General features: G+C 41.8%; 1 protein-coding gene across 3 annotated transcripts in view; it reads left to right on the top strand.

Moving 5' to 3' along the window:
- The window catches only part of NTRK3 (neurotrophic receptor tyrosine kinase 3), a 1,577,634-nt gene that overhangs the window by 1,378,159 nt on the left and 180,194 nt on the right, over positions 1-19,281 (top strand). For all 3 annotated transcript variants that reach the window (XM_086958117.1, XM_086958116.1, XM_086958115.1), the window contains exon 13: positions 16,441-16,571. In XM_086958117.1, the coding sequence (XP_086814243.1) occupies positions 16,441-16,571 (131 nt within the window). The remainder of the gene's footprint in view (positions 1-16,440; positions 16,572-19,281) is intronic.

The raw sequence follows: 19,281 nt of genomic DNA, 5'->3' as shown, positions 1-19,281 counted from the left end.
CTCTGGGCTCTGCTAACCAGACTCTGAGTGTGTGTTCTGATTAAAAGTGAATGGTAGCTATGTATAATTACAATTGGTACTTACAACCTACCTGTAAGTCCCTAGTATATGGTATATGGCATGTAAGTCCAGAAGCTCATTAGATTTAATGCACTTAAGTGTGCACTATTATTGTGCCTGCTGTCATTTTAAAAGCCAGCCCTTAAATTATATGCACATTTGACTTTGGATTTAAGGATACTTTCAAAGTCTCAAACTACCTTATCTCTACATATAAGTCATCCCTAAGGTCTCCCCTCGGATCCCCCAGGGTAGGTTCCCTTGTAACTATTTTGCGGGGACATTACGAAAGGTGTTTTATATGCCTTGGTGAGGGAAAACTAGTAATTTCATTTTACCATATTGTAGAAGATTGGTTCCATAAGCTAACATGGGAACAAATTATTAAAGTGTAATTATTAAAAGAAAAAAAGCTAAACATATACTTCAAAGTATCAACATGATAGAATAAATCCAACAACTTGCCACTGTTAGATTTATTATAACTATCATAGAAAATAAGTCCTAGAACTTTCTTTTCTGTAAGCCAAAATCCAGCCTTTCAGCAACCCTTCACTGATTGGTTAGCCTCTGCCAACCCAATACAAGCATTCTTAATGAGGTGTGAAGTGGCCTGATTAGAGACACTGGGTTTCTTGTGGGAGGAGAACTGCAAGCTGCAGAGCAAAAAGCAGGATGGGGTGGAGTAGTCAAACTGGTCTTCAAAGAGGGAATGAGAGTTTATGGCAGCACAGGCTCATTCACACATCCTTTACCCGCAGCCAGACAGGAGCACCTGTAATTAGATTAGGAGAGGGGCTGGAAGCAGAGTCCTAGGGAAACTTAAACACCCCAGTGTTTTGTCTTAGCCAGATCTAACCCTCGAGGATGGAGTTTCTCCATTTTCGATTTTGGAAGAATAGTGCTTTCTGGGTCAAGAAAATCCCCCACTTTGGAGGAAGTGGTCATACACCTGGGGCTCACCCTTGGTCAGGGGTGCCCTCCGCATGTCACCCAGAAACACTGGATAAAAATGAAAGAGCTGCCTACCAACTCAGATTCATGTCTGGTATAATCAAGAGAAGAAGGATTGCCCTGCTGGAACCCCTAGTCTGCACCCCAACAGGACTGCATTCAGAACTGTACCTGCAAAACACTTTGGAAATACAGCCCTAAATACTTTGCTTTGATTAAAATAGATTATGGAGGGACTCAATGAAAGCAACAGGTTCAAAAAATCTACAAGAGTTCTGTGCCTCACACCAGAACCTTGAGGATTTAACTCTGGATGATTTCACCTGCTGCAGAATTGGAACTACAGCCCTAAGGACTTTGTCATGCTTTAAAAGTTGAAGGATTGGACTCCCTGACAGCAACATGTTGAAAGAACTCCACCTTCATTATCTCCACCAAAAAGACACCATCTGTAGTGTGTACAGAGGACAATTAAGGATTTAGCCAGGTACATTGCAAGAAATGTAGTCCTAACATCCCAAGGATCATCTCAGGGCTTCTAGACCCTTGGATTGGTTTTTTGTACATTTTAAACCCATAAGAAACATTTCAGGCAGAAGTTCCAGAAATTTGGAGCACTTTTTGTAAGAAGCTCCATACGTTGACCAGGTGCTTGTGGGAGTTGTAGTCCTAGAACTCAAGAGGCAAACCAACACTTCTGAACCCTTGGCTGGAAGTGTGAACCACTTTTCTGCATCAAGAAACACTTCTGGAAGTAAATGTAAAGAACTCTTGACTTTGTCCTTACCTTTTTTAAACCTTTGACTGTTTTTTGCTTCTAAGCACTAGTTTTACAGTTTTATTCTCTAAAAAATCATATCTCTGGTTACCAACATTGGATTTTTGTGTATATTTTTTCATAAAAATATAACCAATTTTACTAAATTGGTGTTGGAGTTTTATTGTGTGTTGCATCTTACTTATTTAATGTATTGGTGTTTTTAAATGCCTTAAACACATGTCTCCTAATTTAAGCCTGCCTGCTTGTTGGCTGCTACTAAGGGTTGAGCAAGGGAATAATTTACTAAGACCATGACTGGATCTTTGATTGCGGCCTTATTACTAGTGGTAAGTCCTTTCTCATCACTACTAATAATCCACTTTCCAACAACATTTTAGATTCTACTGACTTGTAAATATATCAGAACATAGTATCTCTGAAGAACTGACCATCATAAAAGCCTCAAACATATCCAACGTGCTTGTATCTAACAACTACGTTTGGAACCCATCTTATCCCACTTTGGCTTTCGGCACCACGTTAGACGTTATCAAATGTGCTCAATTTCAATGCACCTTATCTTATTGAGCCATTATTGAACACAATCTGAAATTTGACTAAAATGAACCACCTGGTCCAAGTCAATTGTGTGTACTCGCAGGACAGCCTAGAAGTTCTCCGACATTAGGGTTCATCACACACCATGAACATATATTGAAAGTGACTTTCCCACTGTTTTAATGGAATATATTTTGAATTTTCTATAACTTTACACCCCCTACTTCTGAGTTTCCTAATTTAGATGTTACTATAGTTATTACATCTTTTTATTTTAAACTGCATCTGGTTTGGGCCTGTACGTTGTTTACTTCTGTCATAGAACTGTTATTTCGATTAATTTCTCAGAGGATTACCTTCTGGTCAGGCCATTGCTACTTTGGTGGGTCAGTTTTCTTTGGCATAGTCAGAACTCAGTCAGGGCTCACACCAAAACTAGCCTCACTCCACCATAGTCTTACTGAAAAAGTCCCTACACCAGGGAACAACCCACACATACATATTTTTAATTACAATTTTCAATAAATTCATATTCTTACTAATAACATTTTCCCATACCACCTTTGCAGAAATCACAAAATGTGTTAAAGAATACATTTTAGTGTGGGTTGACCATCTTTTGTAATTTAGCAATCATCTATGTGAATGACACACAGATTCAGTTCATATTTACTGGACATCGCATGCAATTAAAAGCAATAAATGACGGCCTCACAAGCGTCGATGTATAAATGAGAGATAACTACTTCAAATAGAATGGCACAAAACATAAATGGTTCTGTTAGTCGCATCCACCTTTTTAAAAACCTTGCCAACCTGCACCTATGCCAACTTACTCATCAAAATGAAAGTGCAGCTCTTGAGAGATGTGGATCAAAGTCAAAATCACTAGTAGGAGCAATTGTTGAAACATCATTTCATCCTGTTAAGACACCCTATGGTAGGAGGAACATTATTCAACTCATAACTGGTTTACTGTAATGATATTTAATATGGCCTAGCATCCTACCAAGTTAAAGGCTTCATATGGTGTCAGTCTCAGCAGTAAGCATGATGTTTGGCCTAGAGAAAAATGCATTGTTAGCATCACACCACAAAGGTATGCACTGGCTCCCTGTAAAAGACAGAATCAAATTAAACATTGTCCGCCTATTAAAAAAAACATAAAAGTAATGTAACCTACAGATATCTCCATGGAAAAAAATATTGTATTATACCCCAACACATGTCCTATATTCAACAGAAGACTCCTTGTCTTCCTTAAAACCATGTGCAAAAACAAAAGTGACTCAGAGGCAGTCCCATGTCGCTGAGGCATTCTTCCCAGGTACATAGACCACACCCGCTCCCTGATGTAGTTGAGATCGAGGCACATGCTGTTTGTTTTATGAATTTACTACTTCATGCATGTTTACTTATGCCTCAATATTCTTTGGTATGCTTTCTCTTCCTGTTTATAAAGCACCACTGCCTAGCTTCTGAGTCCCGCAACATCAGTCCCCCTGCTTCCTCCGGCTATACACTCATCTCCAGATCATCCTCCAGACGGTTCATCTACAATGATTCTACTAGTGCCCCACTATATTCTGTGATATTTCCTCAGCTAGAACCAATGACGTTCTTAGGTGTCCACATGATAAGCAAGTGTTAGAAATAGGGGCTCTAGTTGCAGAGGTAGGTACATTTGTCCAAAAAGGGACCCTTGCTTCTAGTCAGGGTAAGGGGGATACACACTTTAGATACCCCCTGCTCATCCACGTGGTAGCTTGGCACGAGTAGACAGGCTTTAACCACCGGCAATGTGTAAAGTATTTGTAACAATCTCACGGTGACATAATGAAAGCACCACAAATGGACACCACACCAGGTTAGATAAATAAAATATCTTTATCTAAACTCAACAAGACCAGCACAACAAAAATCCAAAATACATAGTTAAAATTATGACTTTCAAAAGGTTTCAAGAACTTGTACCATACAAAACTATGGATGCTGGACATTTACGCAAAGTACCTGTAGTTGCGTCAAAAAACAGCCACAGAGTGAAAAAGCATTGAAAACAAAGAGATGTGTCATTTCCTGAGACATTGGGGAGGCAATGTGACAGTTCTGCTGCATGCAGGAGAAGTGATGAGCAGAATCCGGTCTGTAGAGGAAAGTGAAGCGTCAATTCTTCGTGACGGTTCCGGTCCGCAGGTGATGCGTCAGGAATACTTGTTGCACAGGTGGGATACATGCAAATCTGGGATGCATCAGTATTCAATGCGGCTGTGGCCAGAGGTGCTGCGTCGGTTTTCATCAGCCACGACACCTCGATGCGTTGATTCTTGCAGCAGTGACAGGCGCTGCGTTGGTTTTCGTAGCGGCACAGCGATGCGTGGAAATTCTTCTCTTGCCGTGAAGATGCTTCTGAAAAACAGCCGCAAGAAGAGCGATGCATCATTTTTGTAGCTCTTCAAGTTCCTTCTCTCTTCCAGCTCCCAAACAGCAGCAACAACATACAGAGGTCCAATACTGGCACAGGCACCTCCTGGTTGGTCAGAACTCACAGCAGCAGAGTTCAGGGGAGTTAAGTCTTGGAGTCCCTGAGACTTCAGAACTGGAGGCCAGCATACACAGGAGATCTCCTTCAAGCAGGAGACCCAGCACACAGCAAAGTCCTTCTCCTTTCCTTCTGCAGAAACAGCAACTGCAGGCCAACCCCACACATCACAAAGCAAAGGGGCAATACTTCTACTGAGTCTTTCCAGCTCTTCTCCTTGGCAAAGGGTCCTCTTGAATTCCAGGGATGATCTAAATGTCTGGGGTCTGGGCCCCTTTTTTATACAGTAAATCTCTTTGTTCTCTCTTGGCCCAGGACTCTGAGCCCAATCCAAACCAGTTCTGAGGGCACCAGAAAATCTCCTTACAGTGCACGACACTCCCCATTGTAAGTGCAAGCCCTGTCCCCAGACATGCCACTGGGGGGTGGAGCTATTATTATGGAAGGTAGGCACAGCCCTATTCAGGTGCAGGTGCTACTCCTCCCACCACTCCAAATGCAGACCAGGCCTATTCAGCCTAGCAATGAACAGGGCCGGACTGACTTCCGGGCAGTTTGGAATGCTGGCTGATTTTGTTGATGGGGACCTGCGTGTACTAAACGAAATTTGTTTTGCTTTCATTATTTCAAAGCACACGCAGGTCTCCATGAACGAAATCAGCCCCCACTGAAGTAAAATCAGACAGCAGCTCTGCAGCATTCTAAACTGCCCGGTAGCCAGCCCGGCCCTGGAACTGACTCATCCAGACTCTCTGGAGCCACTGTACACTTCAAATGCAGAACAGGCCTATTCAGTCTAGCACTGACTCTTCCAGACTCTCTAGAGCAGAGGTCTCCAAACTTTTTGATGCCGAGACCCCCTTGTAAAACCTTTTTAGGGGTAAGGACCCCCTTCCGACAAAAGTTTCTAGAAACTGGTACTCCTCATCATCATCTTTTGACAACCATAAATGCACCTGTTAGACCTCATCACATCCATCCATCATTCATCCACCCACACTTTCACACATCCATCCATCCTTCCATCCATCCATCCATCCTTCATCCATCCACCCTTTCATCTTTCCATACATATATCCATCCTTTACCCATCCACCCTTCCATCATTCCACCCATCATTCATCCACCCACCTTTTGCACACATCCATCCATCATTCATCCATGCAACCTTTTATCTATCCCTACATCCATCCACCCTTTCATCCTCCCATCCTCCCATCCATACATCTATCATTCATCCATCCACCCTTTCATCCACCCACCCTTTCATCCATCCATCCACCCATCATTCATCCCCCCCACCTTTTCACACATCCATCCATGCATCATTCATCCATGCAACCTTTTATCCATCCATTGATCCATCCATCCTTCATCCGTCCACCCTTTCATCCTTCCATCCATCCACCCTTTCATCCCTCCATCCGTCCTTCATCCGTCCACCCTTTCATCCTTACACCCATACATCTATCCTTCATCCATCTATCCTTCACCCATCCACCCTTTCATCCTTACATCCATACATCCATCCTTCATCCATCCACCCTTTCATCCTTACATCCATCCTTTATCCGTCCACCCTCCCACTCCAAAGACAGTCAATAGACAGCCCAGCAGAGGCACACAGAATGGCTAAGCAAGAAAATACCCACTTTCTAAAAGTGGTATTTTCAAACATAGAATGTAAAAATCACCTTTCCTAAGAGATACATCTTTAGATTCTGAGTTCAGGCATGCTAAACGTTATTTTCCTATCTGGTTTCCAGTGGCAGATATTCTTATAAAATGTTATAAGCAAACTCCCCATTCTTTCCAATGGGAACAGATAGCCTTACAATAGTGAACAACATAATTGGCAGTATTTCACTATCAGGACAGGGACACACATCAGGCCATGTCCTACCTTTCACATCCACTGCACCTGACCCACAGGGGTACCTTGGGCCTACCTTAGGGGGGACTAACATGTAAGAAAAGGGATAGCAAGTGGGGGCATTTGGCAGGTCGACATGGCAGTTAACAAACTGTGCACAGGCACAGCAGTTGCAGGCCTGAGACATCTTTTCAGGGCTACACATGTGGGTGGCACAAATAGTGCGGCAGGCACACTAGTAGGATTTGATATACAGGCCCTGGCACACTCAGTGCACTTAGGCTTACCAGTAAATCATAATAACAACTTACACAGAGAGCATATGCACTTTAGCACTAATTAGCAGTGGTAAAGTGTCCAGAGTTTTAAAGCCAACCACAACAGGTTAGGAACAAATAGGAGGAAGAAGCAAAAGGTTTGGGTATACCTCTGCAAAAAGGGCCATTTCCAACAGCACGTTAAAAATCAACATCAAATGTGACCATATCTCTCTTCAACTCTCTTGATTTCTGACCTACAGGCCTTCAGGTCTTTCACATATTAGCACTTTCTATTTGTAAACCATACCTAGTAGTGCTATTTTATATATCATCTTTGCCAGTTTCAAGAACTCTTTCACCAAAACAAACTGCTACTAGAAAAAATAATTATGCTATACAGAACAGTGTGGTATGCATTTGTTTATAAAAGCTAATTCTAAACGGTGCCATATTTCCTAATTTCGTACTCGGAGTTCTTTGCAATACAACAGTCAAATCACTGAGAAATAAGATCTGTAACACCGTTTCAGGCATTGCCTCCTTTAACATTTTTCAATTACAAACGGCCATTCTTCTTATATCATGCTACCATTACATAATATGGGCTATCCATTTGCTTTTTTGTCTTCTTATTTTATTTGGTTGAGTTATTTGCCAAATTTCATTTTTTTGTCATACCAGCTATTCATATTTATTTCCTGGATGCTCAAACCATACATGGTAGGAGATGTGGAGTTACATAAAGTAGATATATACTTATCCGTATTTACTTACATTGACAATATGTTGGAAGATGATATTGTTTATGTAATATTTCTGTAGGTGGATAAAGTGATTACATTATAAATACATGTAACGTGGGGTGGGTTATCATATGTCTTATATAACAGTGAATGAATTGGATCAGTAGACAGGATTTTTTTTGACCGAAACAGTAATATTATTTTGGTTCAAATTAAAGCTGGCAAAATGTTCATATTTCTAGGCTGTTAATCTAGTGCTCTCTAGCAAACCCTATGACAAACAGATCACTTTTATGCAACCACGTTTAGTAGGTAAGCAACTCAATGTAGTTTAACAAATGTAATTCTGTAGACATTTTAATTGCAGTACGTCCATAATTAAGGTACTGTCACACCTGTGGCATACAAAACGCTTCATATGTGATACAGGGAAAATATATTTTGGAAGTATATTAAATCTCTGTAATGCAGGATTTCATAATTGTTTTCTTTCTCATATAAAACAAATCTATATACAGTAATCAATACTATTAAATCCATACTAGCAGTGATTATTACATTTACTTTGAATGTATTCCTATATGTATATATTTCCTATCTTACCAACTACCTGCCAAAACAACTTGTTTGAATTTAACAAAAACAGCAATGGTGTTCTTCACTTATTCCTTTTTCCTATTCATCCTCAGTAGAACACTATTTAAACCTCTATTGCCTGTCTAGTTAGCTTTCTAGCATATATCTTACTATTTACTGTGTTGATAATAGTTCTTTAATATCTCCTGCTCACTGAACAATTTATTAAGCGGCAGTGGAAAATGTTCTACCAGTATGTGCTTCATTACGAGGCCCATTAGATGTTGATTTCTTTTCCTAATACTACTCTTAAAACAAAAATCGACTGCTGATGATAGGGTCTTTAAAATCAAATATTGGCTTCCCGTAACTGAACATTATTTGTTAGCATTAGCAACATATATTTGTATTTGTCCTGTTAATGTATCGTAGCATATTTCATTCAGCTTGTCAAACAATGGGATTTAGATACAACTTAGTGGATAATAAATATTTTTATTTTTGGGTAGATGACTAATATTACAATTTTTTCCCTTTTTAAATCATATCAATTATTGTCTAAACGTGTTGCTTTGTCTCGTAAACCAGTGAACATATGAAGCCTGCTAGCAGAATCATTAACAATGTGGCTGGCCTCACAAAACAGTTTTATAAAGTGCTTACTTAACAGGAGAACAACTATGGGGTTTAAAAACATAAGTGGATTTGGAGACCGGTTGTAAAAATTAAGATGCAATGAACACATGGAGACAGATGGACAAGCGAAGAGTTTGCAAAACGTCAATCTGTGTTAAAATTCACAGAGGTAGATTTTCGTTCTTGTCATGAAAATAGAGATATCCAAAATGACATTCGAAAAATAAGTCTTACATGCAAGAAAAATACATAGTTTGATTTCTTATCAGCTTAAAGTTTGACGTAGCTCATATAAATGGTTTCCATTTTAACAATAGGAAATTAATTTCAAAAAAGCTTTATTCGACAGGAAGTCATAAAAGCACGCACAATACATCAAATACAAAACACATAGTACATAACAATACCCCGAATAAAAAGATATTAAATTCCTTTGGTTACTGTTGATTATTAAGCAAATGAAAATTCAATTATAATCTAATAAAAAATTGGTTTGGGGATAAAAACAGCTTTAATATTGTCATACGATATGCTAGCTAGCGTCAAGTGACAGAAAAGTGCGTGTGCGTATAATCCAGGCCCATCTTAAAAATGTGGCTACAGCAACAGCTATGAAGGGTGTGCAGTCTGACTCTAATATCCTTAGGGCTTCTATGTGCCTCCGAGTGCCCAAAGTTGAGCATATGGGTTTAAGCCATTGCGTCGAAGGGGAACATAGAGGGGACATACAAAAAATAAATGGGCTATAGTCTCAACCGAGTTTGAGAAGTTATGACATTTGTAATCTAGCGATTGCGCCCATTTATAGGTAAAAGCTTCGACTGGGAGGGTTACTACCCTGAATTGAAAGTACAGTTTGCGGTCCAGGTGGCTCTCAATGACATCCCAACACGCTTCACAAAAGGGCAATGATTTATGATCTAAAAAATGGCCAGTTAAGTTGGTGTTAGTACTGGTTCTAAGGGATGATATCAAAACCACTTCCCAATATTTTTCTTTCAAATGTTTTTTGGATGCGAAAGTTGATGTATCAGGTTCATCCCATAAAAAGCTTAGATCCAGTTTTTTTAAGAGTGATCTAAGCTCTTTAAGCCACTGAATTGTGTGGAAGCGATCTACCGAGATCACATCCTTCAGTGCCTGAACATAATGAGCAAGTTCAGGGGTGGTCCTGATTTGTCTCCAATATAATAGTGGCCGTAACCTCACTATGTCTACCACGTTTTTCCTGCCAAGGTCAAGCAAGAGTGGAGCGGTAGGGGTGCTTTGGGGAGCACCAACTAAACTGCTTAAAAAAAAATTCTCCGCTTTTGCTAGATGGCTCAAGTTAGTAAATCCCCATAGCTCTGATCCATACAGGGTAGCACTTATTACTTTCATGTTATAAATCTCCAAAGCAGGTGTAATCGGCTTTGTGAGTGAGGATTTGTGTTTAGAGGATAGGGCACCTGCAAGCTGATGGAATTTTAGAGTAGCCATGTCTGTATGACCTTTCCAACCCCTGTTGCTCTGGAGTAAAATACCTAAATAGGTGAAAGCCTCCACCTGTTCTAGGGGTATATCATTAAGGAGGAATCTACCTTTAAAGGATTTGTGCTGGTTCAGGGACATGAACTTGGTTTTTGAGGTATTAATCTCAAGTCCACGCAGTTGGCAAAATTCCCCAAAGGTGTTGACAGCTTTCTGCAACCCACTCGGGGTCTGTGAGACAATCAGGGTGTCGTCCGCGAATATGAGGATGGGCACACCTACCCCAGCTATAACAGGGGCATTAGTGGGAGAACTACGTAGATGGCCAACTATTCCATTTATATCTAAGGAAAACAGGGTGGGGGCCAAGACACAATCCTACAGAACACCACGCTTGACAGGGAATGAATCGGTAACCTCACCCTGTACCCCCCATCTGATTTTAGCAAAGTTGTTCTCATGTAAGCGGACGAGGAAAGTCAATAGTTCAGGGGGCATCCCCAATTCAGTGAGAACTTTCCAGAGTTTAGAACGGGGGACTAAATCGAAAGCCGATTTCAAGTCGACAAAGACTGCATAGATTGACCCTTTCCTCAAGACCACATTCCTCCAATAAAGTGCAATAAAATAGAAGACTTGGTCAATGGAGCTTGTGCAGCGACGAAAACCGGCTTGGAATGGGGACAAAATATTGTATTCCTCTACCCAAGTCTGTATTTTGTTTTGTACTAATCGGCCAATGAGTTTTTGAGCTCAGTCTATGAGGCTAATAGGCCTATATTTACTTGGGAGAGATTTGTCGCCCGTTTTAAAAACAGAAATTATTTCAGCTCTCTTCCACGAGAATGGAATGGGAGCACCCCAGGCCACTGAATTGGCTAGCAGTGCACAGTACTGACACCAGGACGATATATCACTTAAAAAAACGTCAGCAGGGATGCCGTCCATGCCTGGAGCTCTACCCCCAGTCACACAGTCTAATGCTATACTAACATCCTTGATGGTAAAAAAACTGGCCTTGGTAAAAGATAGCAGGAGGTAAAGGGCACTCCTCCTCTTCCAGACTTCGAGCATATTGGGGCTTAAAGAATTCCAGCCACTGGGACTGAGCAACATTATTTTGAGGAGGTTCTGCTAGAGGTCCCATTTAATGATATTCCCAAATTGCTTGGAATCTTTGGCTTCACAAGCATATTTCCGGTCCCGCTACCTATCCTCATCCCACTTTCTTTTAGCAGCCCTCTGAGCGTATCTATAGGAATCCCTTGCCTCTCACACTCTAGAGGTATTCTTTATCCTTAATTCCACACTCAGTTTTTGACGGACAGATCTACATGCCTCATTATACCACCTTTTCCGGGTTTAGAACCTTCTTAAAAAAGGATTTAAGTCTAGAGAAAAGTTGGGTATGTGCCTCTAGCATTACTTTGGTAAAATCCGGGCTACTAATTTGTGGATTAAGTTGGGCCAATTTGCTGCCAAACCTCAGCTTTGAGCGCATCCAAATTCACGGGGTTCTCAATAAATTTGTGCCATTTAACATGGCACATATTGTTTGAAGCAACAATGTCTAGTGTAATCATCCCTCTCCTAGGAGGCTCATCTCTGTCCCCCTTTTGTGCTTGAAACAGCGAACAAAGGTTTTGATGACTATATCTACCAGACAATGCCATAATCCTATATCCACCAGCAAATAATCTATGCTGCTGCTGTTCTGTCCGTTATCAAACGTGTTCGCTCCCTGGCGGTCTGAGGAGGTTCTCCCATTTGCTACTCTAAGCCCTCTTTCTAAACACATAGCCTTTAGTTGCATAGCTGCAGCTGTCCATCTTTTTATAGTAGGTACTTCAAGTTGTGGAATTCCCCATCTATGGTCCTGGTCTGCCGTGAGAGCCTGATCATCTTGGCCAAGCGGTTCAAAGGTTGTATTAAAATCTCCACCCACTATCGTAACAATCTGGTCTGGGAGAGCCTCAAGCTGGGTGTCGAGAGTGGCTATTACCTCAGATGTGTGCCCCCCCTACTAGCCCCTTGGCATAGACATTAAAGATAGCCACCCTATGACCATGGGTCCATTCGAGTCTAACCATCATAATATCATGCATTGGGGACCTAATTTGTTGCACCTTACATCGTAGACTCTGGCGCACCCAAATTACCAGGCCACCTATTGGCCGGCATTTTGTTTTTTTTGTTGCGGGGACATAGAAATTGAGGAATCCCACGTGGAAGACTTGAGCAATTGGTGTCACCCTCCCGAAAGGCATCAATGCGTGCAAGCGTTTTGGCCTAGGTCTGCTGCTACTCCTTACACACCAACTCCTATCATAAAAAAATTCTAGGTAAGTGGAATTATTGCAGAAACCCTTTGTTGGGGTGGGAGTAGGTTTGCCAACACATTAGTCAGCACCTGGGGACTCGAAAAATTCATTGCTATACAATCACCCTTCAATCTATTTTTATGATTGCGTAACCATGTCACCCTTCTAGCTATTATAATTTCCCTGCCTAGTTGCTGTCTACCCCTTGCAGATATCCTCATGTTATTAGTCAGCCAATGCAAAGCTTTGTCAATTAATGTGGCTGAAGTTTCCACTTGACCAGGACCCAGTAGCGGAGCATTGGCCAAGACAAGAACTAATGAAAGTGCCTCGGGTACAAATTGGAATGCCTCTCTCTCTAACAAAGGTGGTATGTGTGGGGGGACCACCTTCTCCAAAATTACTTGTCCACTGGTATGTTTTGGGGCAGCTATTTCGAGGGTTTGGTCTTTGGTAGTTCACCTCTCAGCAGCAATGGGTGGTCAGATATACCCTGGGTTAAGAGGGATTGGGTGAACCTGCCCCTTTGTAATAGCTGTCTGCCCATCAGGTACCTTGTGTGCTAATACTAATCCTACAGTGGAGGCATTAGACTGAGATATCAAACCACCATTTTGCTCCAGAGCAATCACTCGGTCTTCAATAGAGGACAGCCTAGACATAATTGGGACCAGAGTAAGATCTCTTCTTCTTGAGGGTTACGCAGATGGTTTTAGATAAATCCTCCAACGAGGGTTGGATGATTGGGGGCGGTTGTTTGGATAATTTAGATTTTACTTTTGGAAGCCTTACCCCCTTCTGTTGTTTAACCTTTACAGGGGGTACCGCCCCACCAGCCCTAGTACATCATCTCAGGATTGGGGTGGGCGACGGGGAATTACAATATGACACATCATCGGTTTAACCTGAGGGGGAAACATTTAGGGATTTAACATGGCTACTTTTGACATACAGGGTGGTTCAACCAGGTCTATCAAGTCCTGTGGTAGTCCTGGGGATGGAGTCAATGACTCTGGGATGTCATGTACCATGACAGTATCGGTACAGCCTGGGTCCAACGAAAGCCTCCTTTCTGTTCTTTCAGTTTCATCATTAAGCATGCTTAATACTTTCACCAGGTATGAGTCCAGGGTCGCTCCTCCCCCTCCATTGGGTTTACAACCCTCAATTCTCTTTTCCCCATAATTGCTTGGCGAAATAATTACTGTGGAACAGTACGTTTGCTTGCAGCGGATGTTAGAGGGGGGCCCAGCCCAGCCCCCTCCGGCCAGAGATGGCCCGCCCTTTGCGTTCCACTGTTGAAATGCGCCTTCGGGCACGGGCAGTGATGTCCCGGGTGCGCCGCTGGTCCTCGGGGCACCTGGGATCTGTAGTGTCTGGCCGGGAAAGCTGCGCTGCTGCAAAGTCTGCCCGTTGCCCTCACGCCGTTTGGCAGGTAGGCTGTGCTGGAAAAGCTGTTGCCCTCACGGCTGGAGTATCGCTGGCTGTAGGCTTGCTCAAATGACCCCCCACAGAGCGCTCGGCACTCCGCTGTTGAATTGCGCCTCCGGGCGCAGGCGGTGGTGTCCCGGGTGTGCCGCTGGTCCCCGGGGCACCTGGGATCTGTGGTGTCTGGCCGGGAAAGCTGCGCTGCTGTAAAGTCTGGCCGTTGCCTTCACGGTGTTTGGCAGGTAGGCTGTGCTGGAAAAGCCGTTGCCCTCACGGCGGGAGTATCGCTGGCTGTAGGCTTGCTCAAATGACCCCCCCGAAATTAATATTTTAGTTTACATCTTGCACTAAGATATTACCTAATGTTGCAATAATACAAAAACTTAAACATCTACTGATGTTTTATTTTGTTAAAATAAGCTTTATACTTGGTACATTTTTAAATGACTAGAAGGTGACAGTCGGTCTATAACTGTAAGAAATCAGTGTTATGTAAAGATTACTTAGGGAGCAGCCAAGTCCCATGCAGGTAAGAGTGATGAGGCAGTGGGGCTGGGTGGTGGAAGGAATTTCGACAGATGATGAGGGAGAGTTAAATAAATAATAATTTTTCCCCCATCGTTTCAAAATCGCCCCCCCCACACACCCCTTGCATCTTGTGCCCCACTTCCCCACCGCTCTTACTTGCAGTGGACACAGCCATTAGCATGCCATTTTATAGAGCAGAGGTTTGAGAACGCAGGTATTCTAATGTCGATGCACCCAAGAAGGAGGTTTGTTTTTTCACTTCACTGACTTTAGAGCATTGACGAGTCAGACCATTACATCTGAGCTCTTACCTGTGTTGTGCACCACAAACCAAGGATTTCTAGAGACATGTTGGCAAGTGTGAATGAGGAGGAATACATAGCCGTAATTTTTTGGAATGGAAAAGTTGAAGGGTGGGTATTCCAGAGTGTGGATTGGGATGGTAGAAGAGACAGGATATTATTTAGCATAGTGCAGGTGAGGAAGGAAACTAGCAAGGCTGGATGGTGAGAGTGTCAAGATGCTGATGAAAGAAAGGTTCATCCGAAGATTCTTGGGAAAGGTGACAAAATGCCAGGTACTTGAAAGGACTAAGGTAGTAGGTGTCCCATGTTGTGCAAAGCCCCCCCTTTGTCTCATCTAACCTCTGCACTGCTTAGATGAGCAGGGGGAAATTATTTTGTGGGTGGCATACACAAGATGAAGTTATAGATAAGTAGTTGGGTAGTGGTCAAAAATGCTCTTGTCATTTAGAACCCCTCGATGGAGAACAGCCCTGTTACGAACCAATGCCATCTGTCATCCCACATGTTCATTGTATGTAGTCAAACATTCTCAGGTGTAAGACATCTATTTGCATTTAGGAGTGTTAGAAAATGGGTTCAGAACCACTTACTCCCCCTAGATTCTTTTGTTTCAGACCTTAGGTTTTTCGACCACTCTTGTGAGATAGTCTCACTAATTGATATAACAGATGTTTATTGATAGCCCACAAGCAGATAGAAACTCATTTATCAACCTGAAAAGGATGAAAGTGGAGTAACTTGCGGGAAATCAAACACAGATCCTTGCAGTGTATGTTTAGTTCAGTAACCCTCAAGACCAGACTTGACATTTTCATATATAAGTAAAATACTAATGATGGAGTAGGGTAAGTAACTTTCTGAACATCTCATCTGTAAAAAAACTATTGCGTTGTTTGGCAAGTGATCAGCAAAGATCAATAAAATGTGTGTATTTCAAGTCTAAAATATTTTCATAACTGCGGCATCAGATATACATTTGTGGGCACGTTGCAACGTGACTAACCAATTCCAATTTGCAACAGTGTCCCTATCTTGCATTACCATATGGAACTTCATGATAATTGTTTACAGTGGCACATTCGCTGTGTTAACAAGCGCCATTTAAATTTAGTTGCACTATCGGTGCTCGTTGCCTCGGGTGAGCGTACATGGCTTTACATTGTGGACTCTTTTCCCACAAGCCCCCTTTTTAGTCAACAAGCCATCCATAAACTCCACTCGCTTTGCTTCTCGTGAAACAGCTGCCATGCAGTCTTGACTCTGGAACAATTCAACCCCTGAGACGTTAACTAATTGGAGTGCTTCTTATTGCCTGTTACAGGAAGACAATTTACAGTAATTGTATTGCACAACATTTTTTCTTAAATGAACCAATTCCTGCTTCCTTAACCGTCCTTATGTTTGTTTGTTCTTTTCCCACTTACAGATGTTCAGTACATTAAGAGACGAGACATTGTTTTGAAGAGAGAGCTGGGAGAAGGTGCATTTGGAAAAGTGTTTCTGGCTGAGTGCTATAATCTTAGCCCCACCAAGGACAAGATGCTGGTCGCAGTGAAGGTACGCGCAACACTGAATATTGTAATTTTTACATTTTTCAATTAGCAATCCTTATTAAACAACCGCTTCGGCTGTGGTTATTTAGCAGGGATGGTTTTGTAAGAGTCATGCTGATTTCATGAACATGTGTGAATGTTCTGATTGAAGGTAAATACCGTACACTTGTCATGAATTGATATCAATTTATTAATCATTCCTATTATTTATTTTTCCTCCATGTGTGGCATGCCTTCTATGTCGGATTCGATACTGATATATCCCAAATATTGCTCGAAAGCATTGCAGCACTTAACGGGGCAAGGGATCTAAAAGTGAGACAACTACATACATGTGAAGGAAATAAGTAAACCAGGGATTTGGGGAATTGTTCGTACAGAAATGTGTCTTCTTCAGGTGTTCTCTCGAGACACAAACTCGCGTGCACACCTTCAGGCAAGCCTCATTGTAATGAAAGCTTCAATATAGATAATCTATAAATCCCGATCAAAGTTAGTCGAATTAGTCCTACATACTTGTGTGTGGATGCATGAAATGTGTTGAATTTCTATCACGTGGCACGTGTTATTTAGTAAGAATTTCCATACCTGGAGATTGTTTATAGTTATAGCATCAGCAGAGGGCCCAGGCAAACCACGTGCTTTCTTACATCTCATCTCGCTGAGTTTGCACATGCTAGTCCCCTTGCTGGGGACTTGGAACCATAATACACGAGCGACTGCATTTTGAACATTTTAACCAATCTCTCTTCAATTTTATATGCAAAACCATGTTGTTGTAAAAATGGAATCACACTTCTTGTTTATTTATTTGTATTTTAAGTAAATTATTGCAACAGTTGTAATTAATCATGCAAACGAAGCATGTTATGTTATGAATTGGGCAGTGGGCTGTTATAAATAGGAGTGATATCTAACTTCGACACAGGAATTGCTTATTGCACAACCTGTGATAACTAAGCAGAAAGCAGTATCTACATTTTAACAGCAAGCTCTGTAACCCTGTATGGCTGAAATGGATCCATCTTTTTCTGTGATCAGGTTTTCCAAATGGTATTCCTATGACTACATCCCATTTATATGAAAAATAGCCAAAGATGGTTTCTGAGTCCTACAGCAACACTCTGTATTGAGCTGTTATATTTGCTTAAATATTTGCTTATCCTTACTCCACATTCAGATGCATTTATATTGTCTACGATTATTGCTAGCTTATATGCTGGATATTATTATTCTAATGTAGTGGCATTGCAAAAATGACTGCCAGCTGCTCTGGATGGAAGAAAAACAAGTTATTACACTGTTCAAAGAGGGATTAAAAGCTAGACTTTTGACAGTCGGGGGAAGACTACATCCTACAATGTCTGGTCAGGAAAAGAAAAAAAACACTGCTTGCTGCATTTCGAGAATAATCTAGACAATAAATGAGATAATCTGTATAATACTTAATGCATAACATACAAGAAATTTTATTCCAACATGACCGTCAAATGCAGCATAGTATTTGAGGACAGTTAAACCAAAAATTATAATCTAAGGCATTATTCAAATAGGACATTTTAGAAATTGGGTTTCTGGTTGGAAGAAAGACCGACCCTGTCCAAGCAAGAACTACAATCCTAGTCAAGGTAAGTCAGATAGATACCCATCCTAAATTCACCTGTCCTCACCCTCTGATTGCTTGACACAGAGCAGTCAGGCTTAATTTAAGAGGCAATATGTAAAGTATTTGTGCAAGACTTCAAACGGTAAAGCAGTGAAAACACCACACAAAAAGATACCACACCTAGTTAGAAAAATGGAGATTCATTTATTTAACAAAACAAGAACAAATGACAAAAATCCAAAATGTATAACTCAAGTTATGCATTTTTATAGAATAAACTGAAATGTAGTGCTTAAAAGTACAATGTGCCATTCGGGGCTATATGGTTGTGCTAGACTGGGTCAAATCCAAAAGTTTAGGCCTTCCACGGTGGAGCACTGGTTGGACGCAGGGACCAATCTTGGCCAGCTGAAACAGTGCCTTTGTTCACGGTTGTGTCGACGTTGAGGACGAGAAGTGAAGAGCACAGAAGGCAATGCGTTGTCATCAATCCCTTCAGATGTAGGTGTTGCATCGGTTCCATTACATGTGAGTTGGAGATGAGTCATTGCATTGTCTAACACTAAGATGCAAGAGATGCATCATCATCGATCCAAGCAGTTGGCAATGCAATGTCTTTGGTCTTTGTGGTGATGAGTCGGCATCAAGGGCGATGCACCAGTTCTGAGCCACACAATGATGGCGATGCATGGGTTTTTTTCCTGAATCAACAGTGTATAGACACGTCCTAGGGCCCAGGACTGGATTGGCCCCACTTGGCATTTGGAGTCACTCAGGTTAGCCTTGGGTGAAGGTAAGCAGGTCTAATCTCCTTTCTCAGATAGCAAGGTAGTGCTTCATGAAGCAAAGCAGTCCTTCTGCATCTTCCACAGTTCCAGCAGTGTTCTGAAGTGTGTCTCTGGAGGTCCAGTAGTTCTACCTGGTGCCAACCTTTGTGTGATCCATGTCCTAATCCCAGATCTAGTTCTATAAAGATCTTCTCCATTTCTCTGTCAAGGCTCCAAACTGTTTGAAGTGAACAAAGACTGGGCAGACCTAGTGTCAGATTCCTTTGGTGTGCGGTAGACGCAGCCCTTTAAAATGTAAGTGGTGCTGAGTACATCCTGCC

This window comes from Lissotriton vulgaris, chromosome 2_1, assembly GCF_964263255.1.
Source record: "Lissotriton vulgaris chromosome 2_1, aLisVul1.2, whole genome shotgun sequence".
Lineage (NCBI taxonomy): Eukaryota > Metazoa > Chordata > Amphibia > Caudata > Salamandridae > Lissotriton > Lissotriton vulgaris.
Note: the sequence above shows the minus strand (reverse complement) of the source record. Positions and strands in the feature narration are given on the sequence as shown.